Source organism: Orycteropus afer, unplaced genomic scaffold (genome assembly GCF_000298275.1).
Source record: "Orycteropus afer afer isolate SDZICR_OR568_19922 unplaced genomic scaffold, OryAfe1.0 scaffold00191, whole genome shotgun sequence".
In the NCBI taxonomy this organism is placed as follows: domain Eukaryota; kingdom Metazoa; phylum Chordata; class Mammalia; order Tubulidentata; family Orycteropodidae; genus Orycteropus; species Orycteropus afer.
Window position 1 is genome coordinate 1490834 of NW_006921778.1, and position 21852 is coordinate 1512685.

The following is a 21852-nucleotide window of genomic DNA, read 5'->3' on the forward strand; positions in this document are numbered from 1 at the left end:
GGTAGGGTGGAGGGTCGACGAAAGAGGGGGAGGCCTTCAACGAGATGGATTGATACAGTGGCTGCGATGATGGGCTCGAGTATATCAGGGATTGTGGGGCTGGTGCGGGATCGGGCAGTGTTTCGTTCTGCTGTGCATGGGGTCGCTATGAGTCGGAAACGACTCGACGGCACTTAACAACTTAGGTCTGTAGTCAGTTTATCCTCTTAAGGTAGACATTCTATCATGATGATAAAACTGTGTTCAAGGTAATCAGAAAAACCCAAGTTTTATCAGCTCTTTTTACTTATTTTGACACTTCTCCCCTTGAAAATCACTGAGCTTTAACCACAGAGAAGCAGAATTTGGTCGTTTGAATTCTGTACAGGAAAGTGGGTGTTTCAGATGTAACTCAAAGAACCCCGTGTTTCCTCTTTAAATAGAGGGTCATTTAAATATTCCTGCCCACTAGCCTAGGGACAATCCCATCTTGAAGTCACTTGAGGAAAAGCTGTTTATGCTATCAGTGACTCTTCATCTTAATCTGTGCTCCCTCCCAAAGCAGATGTCTCTTTGAAGAACTCTTTGAAGTTATTCAATATTCACAGTTTCAAACATGGCATGTCATCTGATGCCTGTGCCCTTGTACAAGTAGTTTCTTCCCCATCACCCATTCCATCAACAAAGCCAGCCCTCTCTTATCTATTATAACTCTGTACACCTTTAAGGCTCTGATCCAGCACTGCTGCTTCCTTGTTAAGCTTTCTCTGCATGACCTTAGGTGAAATGACATTCTTCCCATTTTCTGCATCCTATAGCACTTCAGGTAGGTATTTATAGCACTCATGTGCACTTGTGTTGAAATTATCTTTCTCCTCCTCTGAGCTTCAAGTCCCATGAGAGGGGAGAGTCCATCTATAAATACACGGTACTGAATGGATAAATATTCCTCAGAGGTGGTCTGCTAGAAGCTCCCAGTGACTCCCATAACATATTCACCTCGTAATTGTGAAGAGCAAATGATGGTCACTGGCAGTTCTAGCTGAGAATACAGTGACTTTTATACATGGACTCAACCAATGTTGCTTTTTAGTGATGTTGAGCCCTTCATCTAAATAAAAGTTCACCATCCACCCATCTGGTTCTTTTGTTCTTTTGCCAGGGAAATTGCCAACTGTGTCTAAAAGTCACTATTATTTCAGGTTCGAGAGCTTCAGACTCGACTACAGAGTGTGCAGGCCACAGGTCCCTCCAGCCCTGGCCGCCTCACTTCTGCCAACCGCCCAATTAACCCCAGCACTGGAGAGCTGAGCACGAGCAGCAGCAGCAATGACATTCCCATCGCCAAGGTGAGTGCCTGTGGACGGGTGGGAACTCCTCCTATTATCTGGAAGCACCAGCCTCCACCAAGCACGGAGACTGTGCAGGCATGTGATTAGCTTAGCTAAGCCCCAAAGGCTCCCTCAGGGTCTGGTGTGGGGCTCCTACACAAGAGCTGCAAGGAGAGATAACCCACTAATAGTTTTCAATCTCTCTTGGCTGCAACCTGGACTCCAGCTCTCATTAATCAGCCTGCTGGAGAATGTCACAGCTGACAGGTCATTGTAGGAATTGAGACGTGTTTTCAAGCTCTACAGTACTTCAGGGTGAATGGAGAGCTACTCTCAAGGACTAAGGTTCATCCCAGTGGAGTACCCTGAGTAATGAACCAGTGATCTCCCTACTCAAGAGAGGGACAGCCCTGTCATCAGAAAAATAGATTGTGAAGGGCAGGCTATGATGGTTGTGACAAGTAGCACCATCCATGCTCTACCACAGCCCCTAAGCCCATAGGTTAAGTCAACCACAAACTGTTAATATGATGTGTATCTTCTTGTCAGGTAGCCTACAGTAAGATTGGTTCTCAACTATAAAGTTCATAGGTTAAGTTAGACCAGTGGTTCCCAAGCAGGAGTAATTTTTTCCCCCAGAAGACAGTGGGCAATGTCTGGACATGTGGGAAGAGGCCAAGGATGCTGCCAAACATCCTACAACGCATAGGACAGCGTCCACAACAACTAATTATCTGGTTCAAACTGTCAGTGGTACTGAGGTTGAGAAATCTTGAATTAAGCTAATGGTAAAAAAAAAGAAGACAAGTGAGTTGTTTTTAAGAAATTGATTCATCAGTTTAGTTGGCATTGTTAAACAGTAGCCCCATATAAACACAGCCTGAACAAATTTATCTGTGGAATGATTAATTTGTTTTGTTTTGATATTTTTCAGATCGCTGAGAGAGTGAAGCTATCAAAGACAAGGTCCGAATCTTCATCATCTGATCGGCCAGTCCTCGGCTCGGAAATCAGTAGCATAGGGGTAAGTTTGCATGAGAGGCAAGACAAAAAATTACCCAATAGAGCTACATAGACAGTGTTGTATGGAAGATGGAATAACTTCCAAAGTTCACCTCCAATAAACCAGTTAATTATAATAATAAATCATACTTGATTCCCTTCCAAAGGATCAGATTAAAATGTATATTTGTTTCCACATGGTAGATTACTTCTTCAGCTTTATGGAATTTTTTTTTTTTTTTCCTACTGGAAACTATCCAAAAAAAAAATGATTTAGGTCTAGTTTCTGGTGATGTAGATGAAAGTCTTGAAGTTTCTGTTTTATATCACTCTGATGCCCCAGAGACTGAGTCATGAAGCTCTGAAATAACTTTACCTTTTGCACCTCCCTCTTGAAAAAGGATGTGCTGTCCAGTGAGGATGAATGCTGCCTTTGAAGTGTAGCCTGTGTTATGAAAGACTGGAACCTTCTAGCTTAGGTTTGTAGCGCTTGTGAGCCCCTGCAACTTTAAATGCTGATGGATGGTGAAAAGGGAATAGTTCTAGTTCCCATAGGGATCCATTTTAGTTTTGGGAATGCAGCTTGGAGAACAAGCTATTTGATCCTCAGAGCTAGAGAGAGGCTGAAGGGCACTTTTAAGGTTCTAATTTAGAATTTTGTGCTGAGCAAAAATTGCATACATTAGATTTCATCCAAAAAACCAAATTGTGAAAATAAAGAAGTTAGCCATTCTCCTTGGTTACAGTAATCAGAGACAATGGCCTGAAACAGGACAAAACAAAGAGGTGTCAGACTTCCAGAGTTTTGTGGTTAGTTGCTATCAAGTTTGTCCCCAATTCATGGTGACCCCATGCACAAAGGGGTCAGATCATTGTGATCCGTGGGGTTTTCATGGGCAGAGTTTCAGAAGTAGCTTGCTGGTCTTTCTTCCAAGTCCAACTTAGTTTGGACGCTCCGCTGAGATCTGTTCCGCCTCACAGCAGCACGCAAGTCTCACTGACAGGTAGTTGGCGGCTGCGTATGAAGTGCGTTAGCGAGGAATAGAACCTGAATCTTCTGCATAGAAGGCGAGAATTTTATCCCTGAGTCACAGAAGCCCCAAGTTTAAAGTAAATTATTGTTCATTAATTCCTTCTTTGGGGGACGTTTCCCTCCTACCAGTCAACTTTGGTTTCTGCTTCTTCCCATCTTCACCTGGCTCTGCCACATGGAAGGCAAGAATTCTGCCAATAAACCATCATTGCCCCATCCAAAGTTTTAGGGACTGTGAGGATGCATGCTTCCCTCTGATCTGCTGCCTAGCAGCACATACTTGGAAGATGCAACTGTGTTTTGGTCCTGTTTCATATACAGCTTTCACAGTAGGTAGCTTTTTCTACTAGAAATATAAACACTGAGAAAGGTCAGGATAAACAGCCCCTGGTGCCTGATTCTCAAGGGATAACAGCTTTAAATTGCTTTGCATTCAAAGTATGTCTGGGAACCAGCAACCTTGAAGCAACAGACACTGTCCAAAGGGAAATTCATGCTCATTCACACAGGTATCCAGCAGCGTGGCGGAACACCTGGCTCACTCTCTTCAGGACTGCTCCAACATCCAAGAGATTTTCCAAACACTCTATTCACATGGATCTGCCATCTCAGAAAGCAAAATTAGAGAGTTTGAGGTGGAAACAGAACGATTGAATAGGTAAGGAGAAATCTTATCTGTTTGGTGGGTGGGTAAGGGTGAAGGATAGAGAAGGCTTCTTTTCTCTATTACTCTGTTTTGACATTTTCATGGAAGAATTGCGAGGATACTTGACTTGCAGTCAGAAGATTTGGAGTCAAGTGTCAATTTTATCCATTTTAGCTTAGAAATGTCCTTTATCCTTTCTGAGTCTAAAATAAGAACAGCAATCCTTACTGTACCTAATACAAAGGTTCTCGTGAGGATGAAATAATAAATAAGAAGCCTTTTATAAAGTGTGATGCATTTAGCAATGATTGTTTGTACTTTCAAATCTCTTCCCTTTTCTTAGCCCCTTGTGATACTCTGAGAGCTATTGTCATTCATTTGTCCACTTAGCAGGCATTTACCAAGCAGCTACTAGTGCCTGGCTCTGTGGTCAGTGTTGGGAATCAGCAGTGCCTGGTCTCTGCCCTTGGAACTCAGCTTGGCCATGACTTTGTTTCTTGTGAATTGCTAGTCATATGAGATCCATTTCAATACAGAAGATATCATAGCAAAGCTTAGTTCATAGTTACTGCACAGGTTTTGTTCCCTGACTTGTCAGTTTATCAGACAGGCTTATCCTGTTGGAGTAGTGCATGTCACAGTGTCTTTATAACCCTTTCCCTTCCCTTTCCAAAGATCCATTCAAGTTGGTTTGTGTATTGTGACATGGGATGATACTGTCCTGCTGATGGGCTTGGGAATTTCCAGCCATCTCAGTCATGCACAGAGTACTCAGAGCAGTCAGGCTGGCTTCACAGGTGCGTGACCTTTGCAGTTACACAGGGCCTTGTGCTTAGAAGGACCCTACACTTGCTTTCTTACTCTCCTGTCACCCTTTTAAATTTTCAATAACTTATGAACAAGAGCCCATGCCTTTTTGTTTTGTGCTGGGCTTCACATAGTAGATGGCCAGTCCTGAGAACAGTTCATATAGAAAGGTAAGTAGGTCAAAGATGGCCTATTTTGCAGAGACTCACAGAGAAGTTCCACAATGTTCAATCAGAGTCCCAAGGGTGTCTTGAGCTACCTGGACATTTCTGGTCTAGACGTCTCTGGGACTGACCAGGCATGCATTTACGACACGCAAGCTGGTCTAACGCTCTCTGCAATTCCAGATGGCTGCCTGATTTTATTTATGCTCTTTGAAATTTGCACAATTCTGAGTCCCTGCATCCTATCCTAACAGTTCTATGTAGAATAATTTTACCATATACCCAGCTTTGTGGATTCTTCCAAAGTCTCATGATAGTGAGTTTTTCTTCCTGCCTCTTAGCAAGGGCTGGTTGGGTATCATCCCAGCAGTGAATGAGCTATGAAAAATGCAAAGGAAGAAGGATCAGAGCCAAACCAGGATAACCACCCTGACTCACAGTTGGTTCCCCAGTGGCAGAATGCACTGTTAAATTACACCAAAGCATGATGTGGCTGCCTTGACCTACAAACCTTCCTTGGGAGAACATAATAAGGATTTGAAAGTCTTACGAACTAACCAGGAAGAAATTCCCTATTCACTATTGCTCAATGTCATTCCCCGGGTGTATGACAAAGCTGAATGAAGTGAATTCTCATATTAGTCCTCCCTGATTTGAAACAGTTTAATATAGTTCTTGCGAAGTAAGGAAATGTGGCAATGTAGGTCATTTTAAATCTTGAAATTAAATGGTTTTCCTATTACATCCAGAATACTTAAGAGTGACAATCGTGATGATTACTGTATTGATTACTGTAAAGAAGCAGCCCTCTAAGTGTCACTGGCCAGGGAGTGCTTAAAAATTGAATCAGATCTCTCCTTTGCAGTTTAATAAAGTCAGATACCCTCATGGAGCCCTCAGTTTTGTGAGGATCTCCTCTCTACAGATTCTGGGATTTTACAATCCTGCGTTGTAGCTGGACTTGGGGAGATTTCTTTCTCCTCGGTGACGTACATGCAGGAAAGACCACAGAACAGGGAATATTTGATACTTATAGTTCACTTTATTATGGTATTTAGCAGTTTACAAAGGGCCTTCACACAAGTGCCACTTAATCCCCAACTTGTAAGGGTAGGGCAGTTCATTTTACAAATGAAAAGACAAGGATTTAGAAATTGAATGACTTGTTTCAAATAGCCTGAGCCAGAATTCCAGCCCTGCCTTTTGTTCTCGTGTCCCTTCACTCCTTGATCCTAGATGGTACTAGAAACTATGGGTTCCTACAGATAATATACCAATATGTCCTGATGCCTGTTACTTAGCCACCTATCTCAAAATTAGAGGTCTATTACTCTCAAAAAAATAAGGAAAAGAGAGATTAACTTTGTGATTTTGCATGAGTGTGGTGAGGGAGGGAGGGTTGGATTACACTTACTCCAAAGTGTGTTTCACTGTGGTGGGACTGTAAAATGGTGCAACCACTGTGGAAAACAGTATGCTTCCTTAAAAAGCTGAAAATACAAATACCATATGATCCAGCAATCCCACTACTAGGTGTATATTCTAGAAAAGTAAGAGTCATGACCCAAACAGACATACACAAATTCACATTCATCACAGCACTATTCACAATAGCAAAAAGATGAAAACAACTAAATGCCCATCAACGGAGGAATGGAACAACAAGCTATGGTACCTACATGCAGTGGAATACCACACAACATTAAAGAAAAATGATGAATCTGTGAAACATCTCATGAGATGGATGAACTTAGCACCCATTATGCTGAGTTAAGTTGTTGTTGTTGTTGTTATGTGCTGTCGAGTCGGCCCCGACTCATAGCGACCCCTCCTTGGGTTTCCAAGGCAGTATCACTATGGAAGTAGGATTGCCCAGCCTTCCTTCTGAGGAGTGGCTGGTGGGTTTGAACCACCAGCCTTCTAGTGAATCACAAAAGGACAAATATTGTATGAGGCTATGTAAAGAGTCAAGAAAAGGGTTTCACAAAAAAAGAAATATTCTTTGATGGTTACCAGAGATGGGTGGGGAAGGGAAGGTAAACCACTAACTAGAGTTAACTTGGATGAAGGAAGGAAAAAAAAAAAAATTCCATTGCACAGTTCTACTCTGACATAAATGGGAGCACCATGAGTCAGAATTGACTCCAAAGCAGTTTTTTTTTTTTTTTTTTTAATGTACTAAGCACTGTGCTAAGGAGTTCTGGTGATGTAGAGGTTAAGGCAGTTGGCTGCTAACTAAAACCTTGCTGGTTCAAACCCACCACTGGCTCCACAGAAGAAAGATGAGGCAGTTTGCTTCTGTAAAGATTTATAGCCTTGGAAACCCAATGGGGGTAGCTTTGAGCAGAATCGACTCATTGGCAGTGAGTTTGGTTTGGAAGCACTATGCTAGATGGTGAAAATAGAATGTGCCCCTGCCCTCATGGGAGAAAAAAGGAAAGAAACCATCTGAAGCAATTCTGCTCTGCAACATATAGGGCCGGGGAGGCAGGGGTGTTTCATCATTCAGCAAATCTGTTTCAACCACAAATATGTGTTAGGCTATTTGACATACAAAGAAAAATAAAATGGACAAGGACTCTGCTCTCATGAAGCTTATGTTATATGAAGGGAGATAAAGAAAAAGCAAACAAACAAGATTATATATTTCAGAAAGAAACCTGAATTGGCTCTGTAAATTTCCACTCAAATCCTATTTTAAAAAAAGGAAAAAGCTCCAAGAAGGAAATAAATAGGACCCTGTGACAAAGTAACAGGGTGAAGGGGCAAAGGGGAAGTGTCTATTTTAGATAGGTAATCAGGGAAGATTTCTCTGAAGAGGTGAAATTTGAGATTTTAAGGATGAAAAGGAGCAGCCATATGATAAGCTAAGAAGAGTCTTAGGGGCCAACTCATCCACCTCAAGGATGGAAAGAGCTCAGTGTGAAGTAGACTGTCCAAAGACCTATGTCAATGGAAGGTATTTATGAGCAGGGGTGGCAGAGTAGGCAGGGATTGGGTTGCATTTGGAATTTGAGTTGTAAAACATTTACTCTTTATTCTAATTATAATTAGAAACCATTAGCAAGTTTTAAGTGTGTGTGTGGGGGGGCAAAATCTGATTTACATTTGGAAAGATCACTTAAGTGTAAGGAATAGAATGGGGTGGGGCAGCGTGGAAGCAGAGGTTATTGGGAGGATTATTGAGCAAGGGCTCAACAAACAGTAGCTATTATGATAATACTGGTTTTCATTTGTGGAGGGTGGTTTAACTTGAAGTGTACCCACCAATACTCTTATGAAGGCCTCAAAGTCAGGCGGTATCTCCTCTATTGGGTGCAAGCCCAGAGCCTAGCATGGTACCTGACACATGGCAAATACAGAAAGGGTATGCAATGACAGAATGAGAAATGACTAGGGTACTTATTTTTCATTATTATTTTTTTTTTATCTCTGATTCACACAGAATCTCATGATTCTTTCATGTTGAGTTTATTTCTTTATTATTTTGTGTCAATTGCGTTTGCTAAAGCATCTGATAAGCCCCCAAACTAATATACGTTCTGACCTGAAGATAGGTTAATCCATCAACCCATTGCCAATGAGTGGGTTCCAAAATGGCCCTATAGGACAGAGTAGAACTGCCCTGTAGAGTTTCCAAGGTTGTAAATTTTTACAGATGCATACGGCCACATCTTTCTCCCACAGAGCAGCTTCTGGGTCCAAACCACAGCCAAGAGCTTAACCACTGCCCCACTAACCACTGTTCCACCAAGGCTCCTTGAACATAGCTTAGACTGCTGAAGTTAAAATATAACCCCAGGGTGAAATTTACAAGTGATTTTTTTCCTTTGTAGCCGGATTGAACACCTCAAATCCCAAAATGACCTCTTAACCATAACCCTGGAGGAATGCAAAAGTAATGCTGAACGGATGAGCATGTTGGTGGGAAAATATGAGTCCAACGCCACAGCATTGAGACTGGCCTTACAGTACAGGTGGGCAAGCAGTCGGAGCTTTTGTATCTTTGTTTGTTGTTGTTGTTGTTGTTATATGCCGTGGAGTCGGACCTGACTCATAGCCACCCCTTCTTGGGTTACTGAAGCTGTATCACTATGGAAGTAGATTGCCCAACCTTCCTTCCAAGGAGTGGCTGGTGGGTTTGAACCTTCAGCTTGTGTCTTTGTAGTCACTTTAATTTAGAAATGAATCCATAATAACCTTCTGCATGAAAGTAGAAAACAGGATTTTAGAAGAAGTAACTGGAGAATTGAACCAGCAAATATTAGTGTAATACATATTGAAAATGATTTTATGCTTTTGTAGAAATTAAGAAAAGGAGCATGATGAATGTGGTATTAGTAAACAAACAGATATGTTTCTATTAGCACATTCATCTTAATATTTCATTCAAGTAATAGCATTCAAAATACCCATTTTTGTTTTAAATATTAATTTATTGTTTTTTAGTTTATTCATATTCCTATATATTTTATGTTGTTAAACCTATAGTGCATTCTATTTCTTCAGTTTGTTATACTTTTTAAAAAGGTTGCTTAATAGTCTCCATTTATTTTGAATGACTCTATCCCCTGCGTGGAACTTTATATATTGTCACTTTATTTACTCGTTTTTCTAAAAAAAAAAAAAAATTTAGACTTTTGAGACTTTTAGTATTGAAAATAATTCTATGTGAATAATTTAATACAGATGTTGTTGTTGTTGTTGTTGTTATGTGCCATCGAGTCGGCCACGACTCATAGTGACCCCTCCTTGGGTTTCCTAGGCAGTATGACTAAGGAAGTAGATTGCCCCATCTTCCTTCCGAGGAGTGGCTGGTGGGTTTGAACCGCCGGCCTTCTGGTTAGCAGTCAAGTGCCTGAGCCACTATGCTACCAGAGCTCCTTTAATACAGATAATAGCTTTTAAATGTTTTCTTCAGGATAAAATCCCCCTAGAGCAGGAATTATAGGTCTAAGCTAGGGATATTTTCATAGCTCTTCAGGCTTGCCACCAATGTTTTTCCATACAAACAAACCATTTGAAATGACTAAATTCATTGATGGGTCAATGGTGTATAAATGTACCAATTTTTTTAAGCCTCATTAGCTTTGGAATTTGTCTATTTTAAAGTTATTGCTTGTTAAATAATGGCTACAAAATAAAGCTTTGTTATTGTTTTCATAGGTTTCTCTTATTAGTATCCCCTGTTAGGCATATTTGCCAAGGTTACAGAGTAGTAGCTATACCTTATTCTTAGCATCCTCTAAAAAGCTCAATATTATTTTAAGAAACATTGATGTTTCTTCAAAAAACAAAATATATGAGGCTAAAGGTAGAGAGAAATCATACTAGTTTACAAACGCACTAAAGCAAATAGAACCCACTGGTGACTCTTGAAACAGGCTGTCCTGAGCCTGCTGTCCACCTGTCATCAGAAAGGTCATTCTTCACATTCACACATCCTCACAGATGAGGAAATGTCCCAACATCTCCAACCAGGAAGATGGACTGTCCTTGAAAGGAGGAGCTGCCAATACCAAGTGCTAATGATTGGGTCCATTTTCTTAACTCTCAGTAAAGGAAGATTAAAGGCAATCGAAAGCAGATGGTCTGTGGACTAGATGATGACTAAAGCAACATTTCCCTTGCTCAGCTTGGAGACCACTCTTGCTATTTGAGGCATCTTGCTTGAGACCAGGCAGGGGTTATGTATGTGGTGTCCCTCCTGTATGGACATGTATCCATGTGAGCCTCAGGCAGTGATGGAAAGGGGCCCTTTTTTGATCCTTTACTTGGTTTGCCCAAAGGATGATAGAAAAGAGGCTTCTTTTTTTTTTCCTATTAGAAATCCAAAGCCAGATTTATGAAGACCCAAGAATGTTTCATGAGACAATTTAACAAGTATCTAATAGAACTTTCTGCACGGATGTAACTACCCTATATCTGTGCTATCCAGTATAGTAGTCACTATCGACATGTGGCTGTTGAACATATGAAATATCCCTACTGCAATTGAGGAACTGAATTTGCCATTTTATTTAACTTTAAAATTTTTAAATTGAAATAGTCATATATGGCTAGTGGCTACTGTATTGAACAGTAAGGTCTAAATCCAAATAACCTTCTATATGAGGTATTAATATTATCTATTGCTGTGTAATAAATTACTTACATCATGGTTATTGAGGGTCAGGGACTGGGGAGTGGCTTAGCTGGGCAATTCTGGCTCAGGGTCTCATGAGGTTCCATTAAGGTGTTGGCCAGAGCTGCATCCTTTGAAGCTTTAACTGGGGCTAGAAGATCCACTTCTAAGAAGGCTCATTCATATGGCTGTTGGCTGGATTCCTCGGCTCTTTCCTGTCTGTTGGCTGGAAGCCTTAGTTCCTCACCCCTTGGGCCTCTCCACAGGGCTTTTTTTGAGTGTCTTCAAGACTTGTCAGCTGGCTTCTCCCAGAGCATATGATCCAAGAGAGAAAATGAGGTGAGAGAGAGAGAGACCAAGATGGAGGCCACAGTAGTTTTTAATAATTTAATCTTAGCAGTGCCATACCTTCACTCCTGCCAAATTCTGCTAGTCACATAGACCAGCCTGGTGCTGTGTGAGAGGGGACTACACATGCGTGTGGCTGTCAGGAATTGGGGGTCATTGGGGGCCATGTTAGAGGCTGGCTATCAGTTGTCCAGTCAACTCCAACTCATGGCGACCCCATTTATGTCAGACTAGAACTGTCTGACATAAATGGCTGATTTTTCAGAACTGGATTGCCAAGCCTTTCTTCCCAGGCACCTCTGCACGGACTCAAACCTTTTGCTTATCAGCCATGTAACTGTTCGCACTACTCAGGCTGGCTAACACAAATATGTTTCCTTTTAGCTGATCCTCAAAGGGATAAAAAACTTGCCTCTCCCAACTTTATTGCTTCTCTTTTACTTTTCTATATCCAAGTATAAAGTAAGGGAGCTCTGGTGGCATAGTGCCTAAGGTATTTGACTGCTAACCAGAAGGCTGGTGATTCAAACCCACCAGCTACTCCTCAGAAGGAAGGTTGGGTAATCTACTTCCATAGAGATACCGCCTCAGAAACCCAAGGAGGGGTCGCTTTGAGTCAAATCGACTCAATGGCAGTAAGTTAGTTTTTTCGGTTTAGTGTAAAGTAAAGGAGTCCCTGGTGGTGCAAATAGCTAAGCTCTCAATTACTAGCCAAAAGACTGGTGGTTCAAACCCACCCAGAGGCATCTCAGAAGACAGCCTTGGTAATCCACTTCTGAAAAACCCTATGGAGCAAAGCAGTCTGCACAAAGGAAGTCGCCATGAGTTGGGATTCACTCAATGGCAACTACCAGCAACACTCAGTGGCAATTAACAGTGTAAAGTAAAGAAAAAAGAGAAGAGGGGTAAGGGGAGATGGCCAGTATAGCAGAGGAAGCCACTGGCTTTTTCTGGGGAATATCATAGGTGATTTCTTCACTTATGTGGCTAGTAAGGCTGAGGCGGACCCAGAGCTGCCTCCTATCCAGGAAATGGTGCTGGCCCTGAAGAGGTTTCTTGTTCCTTGCGGGAGCTGAAGACCCTGTGTTTATGTTTCAGTGAGCAGTGTATAGAAGCCTATGAACTCCTTCTGGCACTGGCCGAGAGCGAGCAGAGCCTCATCCTGGGGCAGTTCCGCGCAGCTGGTGTGGGGTCCTCCCCTGGTAAGTGTTCCCTGAGTCCCTCCATCCTCTTCCTCATCTTCTTTTCCTGCATCCTTTGTTCCACCACCCCCATCCCAGCTCTTGGCTTTGGATCATCTCCCGACAACATGAAATTCTCTTGTCAAGTGTGTTTTTCGCTTTTCCTCATGACTGAGTGAGTAAATTGTTTATGTTGAATGCAGTAAGAACTGGAGTGGAAACAGAATTACAGACAAGTTAAAACAAACAGCCCCTCTTAGGAAACATATTCTCCTGGGCTGACAGTAGGACCAGATGGAGCCAGAGGCTCAGGAGTGATTAAAGGCACTGACTTTTTCACAGCCTCCGCTGTGATGCTGCTTATGGAGGATCCCTTTGCTGCCCACGTGTCCTTTGCCTCACCCTGTTGCTTTTATTAGCTGTGCTTTTTCTCAGTTTGTCTTATTGGGTTGTTTGGAAGCCTGGTTTCCCCTGACCTCATTGCCATGTGTCTTATAAGTAAGGAGGAGTTAGTTGCACACCTCATGTTTGTCAGCTTCAGAGACTGGTAACCCCATGAGCCTCCGTGTGTATCTGCTCATCCACCTCCCCTCCCTGCCCCCTCCCCCATCCCACTCCAGTAGTCATGTCATTAGCATCTCAAGATCTGCACTGGCCCCCTTCTTTCAATTTTGAGTAAATGGAAACCAGTTGCCATAGAGTCAACCCCAACTAGTGTGTTTCATAGGCCTTTCAGTGGCTGGTTTTCTCCAAAGTAGCTTACCAGGCCTTTCTTCCAAGGCACCTCTGCATTTGTGTATTTCTCCCAAGGTCTGTGAGCCTCCACTGGGGCTTGTCCTTTCAATGTGCACTTCACAAAAAAGGTTGCAACCAGGGCACCTTCCAAATCTGTCTTTCTGTCTTCTTGTCAGCTCCTCCCTCCTTTTTGCCAGAGTCTAGCTTTGGCACAGAACATTCACTGGGGACAGAAAAAAAATATATATGGTTTTCTTTCTTTGGTTTTGACATATACAGGAATCTGAAGCAAATTTGAAGGAAGGGAAGTATCTTGGGCATTATTAATTTCCTGTTTCACATCCAAGTTACCCAGCATGGAAGCAGGTCTTCATTGATATGGGTGACCACCCTCCACACCTCCCTCTGGATCTTTTTTTTTTAAATAGTAATTACAGTCCCAGCCAAGAAGTAGAAACTCTGCCAGCATTTCCATTAAAAACCTCATTTTTCAGAGTCTTTTAACTGTATCATAAAACTTTATTCTCATATGAAACAGATCCTAAAGTGATCTTGGCCTGCTGTCAGAGTTTTCTTTTTTTCTTTCTCTTTCTTTTTAATACATGTATTAAGAAAAATGATCAATTACAGAAAAAAATCAATCATCTTATTTCCAGGTTGTATCAGAAGAATATCTCAAACCATTCCATCCTGGAAAAGTACCTTTTATTAGCCTTGTACCTACTCAGCACAGTGACATGATGGAAGCTAAAAAGGCTTAAATAAATCTGCATTTAAAATCAATAATGAAATGCTTTATATTTGCCTAATACCAGGTAGCTCATCTTATAAATATATAGCATGCCTACTTCAGAGTAGAATTCAAAGAGCAGTCACTTGGTGGGATGTAAAATGTCTTATTTGTGGGAAGAAGAAGGCATGAAGGTGATCAGAGAAATGGGTGGACAGAGATCCCGGGAACCTTAACCTACAGGACATGCAACCCCCATTTCCTCCCCACTTTCCATAGAGCTGAGGGTTGGCTTAATTCTTAAAGGTAGCTTTCGTCCTACTGAAGGTTTTGGGTTGGCACAAATGACTTGTGCTTAACTATTAACCTAAAGGTGGTGATTTGAACCCACCCAGGAGCACCATGGAAGAAAGGCTTGGCAATCTGCTTCCATAAAAATTGTTGTTGTTGTTGTTGTTGTTTGCCTTCGAGTCGGCCCCGACTCATGGCGACCCCTCCTTGGGTTTCCGAGGCAGTATCACTACGGAAGTAGGATTGCCCAACCTTCCTTCCAAGGAGGGCCTGGTGGGTTTGAACCGCCAGCCTTCTGGTGAGCAGTCAAGTGCCTTAGGCACTATGCTGCCAGAGCTCCAAAAATTACAAAAAAAAAAAAGATACCATAAAGAGCAGGTCCAAGAACTGGAGTGGAAAGAGAATTACAGACAAGTTACAACAAACAACCCCTCCTAGGAACAAACAACCCCTCTTAGGAAACATATTCTACTCGCTCACACATGGGGTAGCCATGAGCTGGAGTCAAGTCAGCAGCAACGGGTTTTGTCCTGCTGACACTGGCCATTAACCTGCCACTCTGCCCCAGCACGCCATATATGCACAGACCAAGTATTAGTTTGTGTATTTTACCCACACTATCAGTTACTGTGGTCTTTTTTCTTGGTTTCTTGTCTACTTTACAGGCATTCATTATATTCATTCTTGATGATTTAGGCCAGTGGTTTACAAAGGGCCTGGCAAAGCTGGAGTTTCTTTGAGCCTCCACATTGGGATTAAAGAGTGGGGTAGCTGAGCATATCCCCCCAAACCTTGTCCACTTCAACCAGTTCCACATTCACCAATTATGTATTAGGCTTCAGCATAAGATTTCACTTGAAAACATTTGAGAAAGCATGGATCTGGGCTGCAGAGGTAGTAAATTTGTGACTTGTTTGGTCAGTCCAGTTTTTAACACAGAACAAGAATATGGGCAGTAAAGTCAGCGTTGGTTTCTGGGCGGTACTCACCAAACTCTAATGTCTTGCTCCAGCCCAGTTACCTGAGTTCACCGCCCCTGATCAAGCTGAGAGGAAGGTCAGAGATAGCATCAGTACGGGAGATTCAGAGATAATATGAGATAATCTAAAGTATTCTCTCTCTCTCTCTTCTTTTTTTTTTTTTAGCTTTAATACACTTTAGTTTTCAGAGCAGTTTTAAGTTTATAGAAAAATTATGCAAAAAGCACAGAATCCCCATCCCCACAATTCCCCCCCCCCCACAATTTCCCCTATTATTAACTTACATTAATTAGTGTGGTACATGTATTGCAATTTATGAAGCAACATTGATCATTATTTTTAACTCATGTCCAGGGATTTGCGTTAAGGTTCACTCTTTGTGTTGTACATTCCTGTGGGTTTTGACAAATGCATAATGTCATGTGTCCACCAGTACAGTGTTGTGCAGAATAGTTTCACTGCCCTAAAAATGTACTATGCTCCACCTAGTCATCCCTTAAAATGATCAGTGGCTGCCAAGAGTTTAGGGGGAGAGAGAAGGGGTCAAGTTCTCATCTAACCATTAATTTTTGTCTCCCTTGCTGTCACATAGCTCTAACCAAAACTAGGCGAGTGGAGATATGGCACAGTTTTGCCTTGATTTCTCCCTGCCCTCATTCACAAAGAAGTGCCAGCACATGGAAGAATGGCCAAGCAGTAGACTTGTGACTGAGTGGAAGGAGAAGCCAGGAGCCTGGATAATTCGAAAATCATAGCATGTTAGAGCTGAAAACAGACCTCGGAGATCACATCAACCAACCCCTTCATTTGTAGATGAGGGTAGTGGAGCCCAAAGCAGAGAAATGCCTTCTCAAATGCAGCTACTAAATGACAGAGCCAAGCCCAGAGCACAGTTCTCCTCGTTGGCTATACCATACTGTTTCCACTGTACCTCCTCTGCCCTGAATAGCTAATTATCAAGGCTCATTCCCAGACTTGCCTTATCCAGACCTGTGTTGACTAATCCATTGGCTTCTCTGCAATGTAGGGGACCAGTCAGGGGATGAAAACATCACCCAGATGCTCAAGCGGGCTCATGATTGCCGGAAGACAGCGGAGAATGCTGCCAAAGCCCTGCTCATGAAGCTGGACGGAAGTTGCGGGGGAGCCTTTGCCGTGGCTGGCTGCAGCGTGCAGCCCTGGGAGAGCCTGTCCTCCAACAGCCACACCAGGTAATTTCCAGCCTCTCTGCTGGGTGATGGACATCAAGGCCATGTGTGGTCTCTTCAGTCGGCTTGACGAGCCATGATCTGGCTCTCAGGATTGCCCAGCGTGGGTAAGGGCAGAATTCTCCTCAGGCCTGCACCCTGCTCTATCCAAGAAGTGGTCTGAGAACCAGAATGGGAGAGCTGGGAAGGGGACTTCCTTCAGGTTTTGCCAACGTGAAAATTACAGCCCAGGGAGAAGGAGTAGAGATGGAACCCAAACTTACCTTTCTGTCTGGTATTCTTTCCCATGTATTGTGGTGTTCACCCTTTTTTTAAACTGTAGTATAAGTATATTGTTGTTGTTATGTGCTGTCAAGTTGGCCCTGACTCATAGCAACCCCTCCTTGGGTTTCCAAGGTAGTATCACTATGGAAGTAGATTGCCCAACCTTCTTTCCAAGGAGTGGCTGGTGGCTTTGAACCACCAGCCTTCTGGTTAGCAGTCAAGCACCTTAGGCACTACACTGCCAGAGTTCCTAGTATAAATATATGTAAGAAAATATTTTCTAATTCAATTTTCACACGTACAATTCAGTACACTATGTTCATCATGTTGTACAACTGTCACCACTGTCCTTTCCCAAATGAATCCACCTCCATTAACAGGAGCTCAGTGCCCCCTACACAATGACTCCTTTTGTTCCTCTCCCTCCTACCCCATGTAGCCACTAATAAGCTTTGGTTTCTGTATATTTGCCTATTTCATATAAGTAAATGCAGTATTTGTCCTTGTATATGATTGATTTATTTCAGTCAGTATAATGTTTTCAAGGGAGCTCTGGTAGCATAGTGCCTAAGGCATTTGACTGCTAACCAGAAGGCTGATGATTCAAACCCACCAGCCACTCCTCAGAAGGAAGGTTTGGCAATCTACTTTCATAGAGATACTGCCTCAGAAACCCAAGAGGGGGTCGCTATGAGTCGGGGCTGACTCAACGGCACATAACAACAACACCAATGTTTTCAAGATTCATCCATGGTCACTATTTCTTTATAATTCCAAATTTCCAGGATGGATTAGGGGTAGCTAAGGTAGCTGCTCTGGTGGCATAGTGCCTAAGGCATTTGACTGACCAGAAGGTTGGAGGTTCAAACCCACTAGCCATTCCACAGAAGGAAGACTGGGCAATCTACTTCCATAAAGATTTACCACCTCAGAAACCCAAAGAGGGTCACTATGAGTCGGAATTGACTCGATGGTAATGAGTTTGTTTTTGTTTTTTTTTGGTTTAAGGTAGCTGCAAAAGAGCCCCGAAGGCACAGTGGTTAAGTGCTCGGCTGCTAACACAAAAGTCCCACTCCTTGGGAGAAAGATGAGTGAGGCTGTCTGCTTCTGTGAAGATTTACAGTCTTGGAAACCCTAAAGGGCAGTTCTACTCTGCCCTATAGGACTGCGATGAGTTAGAATCAACCTGATGACGACAAGTTTTTTTGTAAGGTAGCTGCAGATGTCCCAGAGCACCCAGGACCTAGACAACTGCATCCTAACTCCAGGCTCCACTCTCCCTTGCTCTGTGCTTCTCTCCTTTGTAAGCTCTCTGTGACAATGGTCTCATTTTCTCCCATCCTTTTTGTCTGAGAGTGATGCTATATTCACAGCATGTACTTAACAGACACTTAATCATGAACCTGAGTTCAAGTTCATTGTTAGTGAATCTAGAAAACTAAAGTGAGAATTTGAAAAAGATGGGAGGAAGACAGTGAAGGCTTTGCTAAGCATAACTTGTCAAAGCCATTTTATTCTGTGTGTGTGTATGTAAGGGGATGTGTCAACATGAAGCCTTTTCCACTGAAGCTCTAAAAATATGAATGCCTGCCCTGTATACAATACTTCTCACTCTAGAAAGTACTTTATTAGAGATTTCTCATGTGAAAACAGGAAGGGTAACTTACCCAGTTCTCGAAGGTGAGAAAACCTTGGCTCAGAGATGTGTAAGTGAATTGCATAAGATCACATGCCTGGTAAAAACCAAGACTTCAGCACCAAATGGGTTGTTCCTTCCATTATACCATGTTGGGTCTCATGACATTAAACAGTAGTGTCTACTTACAGATCAAGTGACCAGGAGCACATAAGAGTAGATTACCTCTTTAGAGCCATGGGAGAAATGTTGGTATTTTCTTGGTAACTGACAGCAATTTAACGTACCCTTCTCTTTCCTGACTGGCAAGACCCTCAGCATGTCCGCTTACCTGTCCTGGGCTTGGTGCCCCAGGAAAGGGGACATCCCAATAACAAACTTGGACAGGTGTCCACAAACACAAGAGAATCGTTTCCTCTTGACTTGAGCAACACTTGTCTTATTCAGTGAAGCACAGATTATAATTTATTTTTTTCTCAAAACCAGACTCTTCTGTTTAAATACAGAAAGCAGATGTTTTTCTTAATGATTTTTCCAGATGTGTATAATCTATAATTTCCATGTTCATTTAGAATAGGAACGTAAGTCTAACATTGTCAGTGATATTTTACTGTTGAATTAGTGAACATCAGAATGACGTTGACAGGAAATTTATGCCACACCAATAGCTTATAAAACTCCACATCTTTTGTTTACACCTTTCCACCCACTCTAAATCAGAGACAGATTTGGGACCAGTCAGGAGCGGGGGCATTTTATCACCATCTATTTAGCAGAAACTCTGGTTTTGAATATTTTTTAGAAATACAAGTCCCCAGCTTACTAGCATCTGACATACGGACAACTTGTACTTGCCCTTTAATATTATGTAAATTTTCCCTCACTTTGAAATGATTGAACCAACCCCTACTTCGCAACAAATTTTCCATCACAGTCACCTTCACTTACTGCACATGCAGCTTTTAAATAATTGAAAAAGCTTCCAAGCCTTTTCTTGTTCTAAAACCGAACCAAATGCACTGCCATTGAGTGAATTCTGACTCATAGAGACCCTATAGGACAGGGTAGAATTGCCCCATGGCATTCCAGGGGTGTAAATCTTTACAGAAGCAGACTGCTCATCCTTCTCCCATGGAGCAGCTGATGGGTTCGAGCCTCCAACCTTTTGGTTAGCAGTTGAATGTCTTAACCACTGTAGCACCAAAGCGCCTTTTTTTTTTTTTTTTTTTTTTTTGCATATTAAAGTAAGGTTAAATAAGAACCATATGCACCTATTCCAACTTACCTATAGATATGACTTACAGACATACTTATCAATGGATCTTATTCATGACCTAGGAACTGCCTGTACTTTTAGTGTGTAGATGACCCTTGGTTTCTTAGAGAAATTTCATTTTTGTGATATATATCAGCAAGTTGAGATTAATTCATAATGTAAGCCTCTATTTTCAAGAATAGTCTCACAAAAGAATGGCCTTTTGAACTAATTTCAGTCTTAAAATGGATTTTCCAATCAAAGTATGGAGGACTTTATCTCAGATTTCATTCCATTTTCTTTATAAATTCACTTTCACACACCCTCCCAAATCAGGGTAGCTCAGAGTAAGTAAAAAAAAAAGACATGCAGGGCATTGATGTAGGGTGATTCTTAGAAAAACTAGACTACTTTATCTTAAACATAGATTCTGTAAAAAGCCCCAAACTACCAGACATTTTTCATAATTACAATAATTGCAATAATTTTGTTTATAAATCTTGCCATTCTAGCCCAGACATTCCCCCATGTGAAATTTATGAGAAAAAAGAAAGTTTCTAAATGGGAACTGTACATGGACAACCAGATCCCCTTTCTTACCACTGTAACCCACTAGCACAGAGAATTCTAATGAGTGTGACGGTCAGTTGTTGTTCAAGGTCTCGGGAAGGGAACGCTGTGTGTCCAGCCTCCAGATGCATTTCTGGCAGCAGACACTCGAGCAGCTACTCATGACAGGAGGGTTAATGGTTTTGGAGACAATCAGCAGAGGGGTGGTTATCAGGCAGGAGAATAAAAATTATAGCCAAGCCTTCAGTTGATTCTGTTGGCAGGAGCCCAAGGATTTTGCTATTTTATTTTTGAAAACACAGCTATGGCCTCATAACAAAGTACAGTTTTTTAATGGACATAGTAGGTATGTTGACTACCTGACTGGCTTTATCAATGTACGTTGATTTAAATTTACAGAAAAAATCCATCTCTGATTTTGGGGGTAAAAGAAATGAAACATTCTTCTAGTTTCTGCTAAGACAAACTGAAGAAACTGAAGAAAATTGAATTTTTCTTTCAGTGAGCTGGGTGCAGTGTTATGTTGAGGATGTGACATGGTAGAGAGGGGCAGAGATAATATTGGAAGTGAATGGCTGGTTTGACTGAAACATCACACAGCGGACAGGGCAGGCACAAGAATGGTGTCGTCCACGGCCTGCTGCCAGCAGCACTCACTGGGAAAGACCTACCAGCAGTGAACAGATAGAGTGTACAGCCATCCTGGCGTGAGCTCGGACAGCTTCACTCTAAGGAGAAGCCCGAGTGCCCTGACTTAGGTCCTCACAAAACCAGAGCAAAAGCTAAAAACGTGCAGCTCCACCATTTTGGGGGCTCAGGTTTTCTTCATCTACAGCCTTCTTGCCCTACGATCCCCCACAATCCCTCTTATATCCAGCCTCCCATCCTGAAGAGGAGAAATAACACAGCCCTGCACAGAAAGTGATTTATTCCCCCCTGACAACTGAGATCATCCAGCATTCCAAGCTGGGAGAGTTAATGGATGACTTAACCCTCGCCCGGCAGCTGACAGCAGACCCTCGGGAGACCGCCGTTGCCTTTGTCTGCGGGAGGTCAGAGAAAAGGCCGGTGACTGCCCCTCTTTTTGCCATTGTCATAATCATATTCGACAGTGGAACATTAAGGGCATAAAGCAGATTTGTAATTAACCTCGCCTGATCTGTCCCAGTGATGTCCTGGAAGAGACAGAGGGAAGCTGGAGGGGCTGAGGTTTCCTGGGGCTTATCTGGAAATTGAACTTTCCTCTGGAAAAAGCATTATGCTTTGAGCTTCCTGCAGAGTAGGATCTGTGGACTGTACTTTTATTCTTTTTTCTTTTTCTTCCTTTCTGGAAACTCTAGCCATAGCAAAGAAGGTAAATCAAAAGCCTACAACCCCCAGCCATGGGCCCTAGAGGGTTCCAGGCCACCCAAGAGCATGTTGTTCTAGACTGTTCTAGGTGGTTTATCCAGTCCACTTACTATTTTACTGCTTTTCTGCTCCCTTGGATGGAGGTTTTCTGGGCTTATGAATAGCCTGGTAGGTGGCTAACATCCTTAGGAGGGATCCCTGAATCTGGTGTTGAAGGG

The 21852-nt window shown here is 42.4% G+C and overlaps 1 protein-coding gene across 1 annotated transcript in view; it reads left to right on the forward strand.

Moving 5' to 3' along the window:
• Window positions 1-21852, forward strand: part of MCC (MCC regulator of WNT signaling pathway) — a 712607-nt gene that overhangs the window by 645934 nt on the left and 44821 nt on the right. Inside the window, exons 9-14 of the mRNA XM_007947572.2 lie at window positions 1182-1328; window positions 2245-2334; window positions 3855-4003; window positions 8799-8939; window positions 12533-12636; window positions 16379-16562. Of these exons, the coding sequence (XP_007945763.1) occupies window positions 1182-1328; window positions 2245-2334; window positions 3855-4003; window positions 8799-8939; window positions 12533-12636; window positions 16379-16562 (815 nt within the window). The remainder of the gene's footprint in view (window positions 1-1181; window positions 1329-2244; window positions 2335-3854; window positions 4004-8798; window positions 8940-12532; window positions 12637-16378; window positions 16563-21852) is intronic.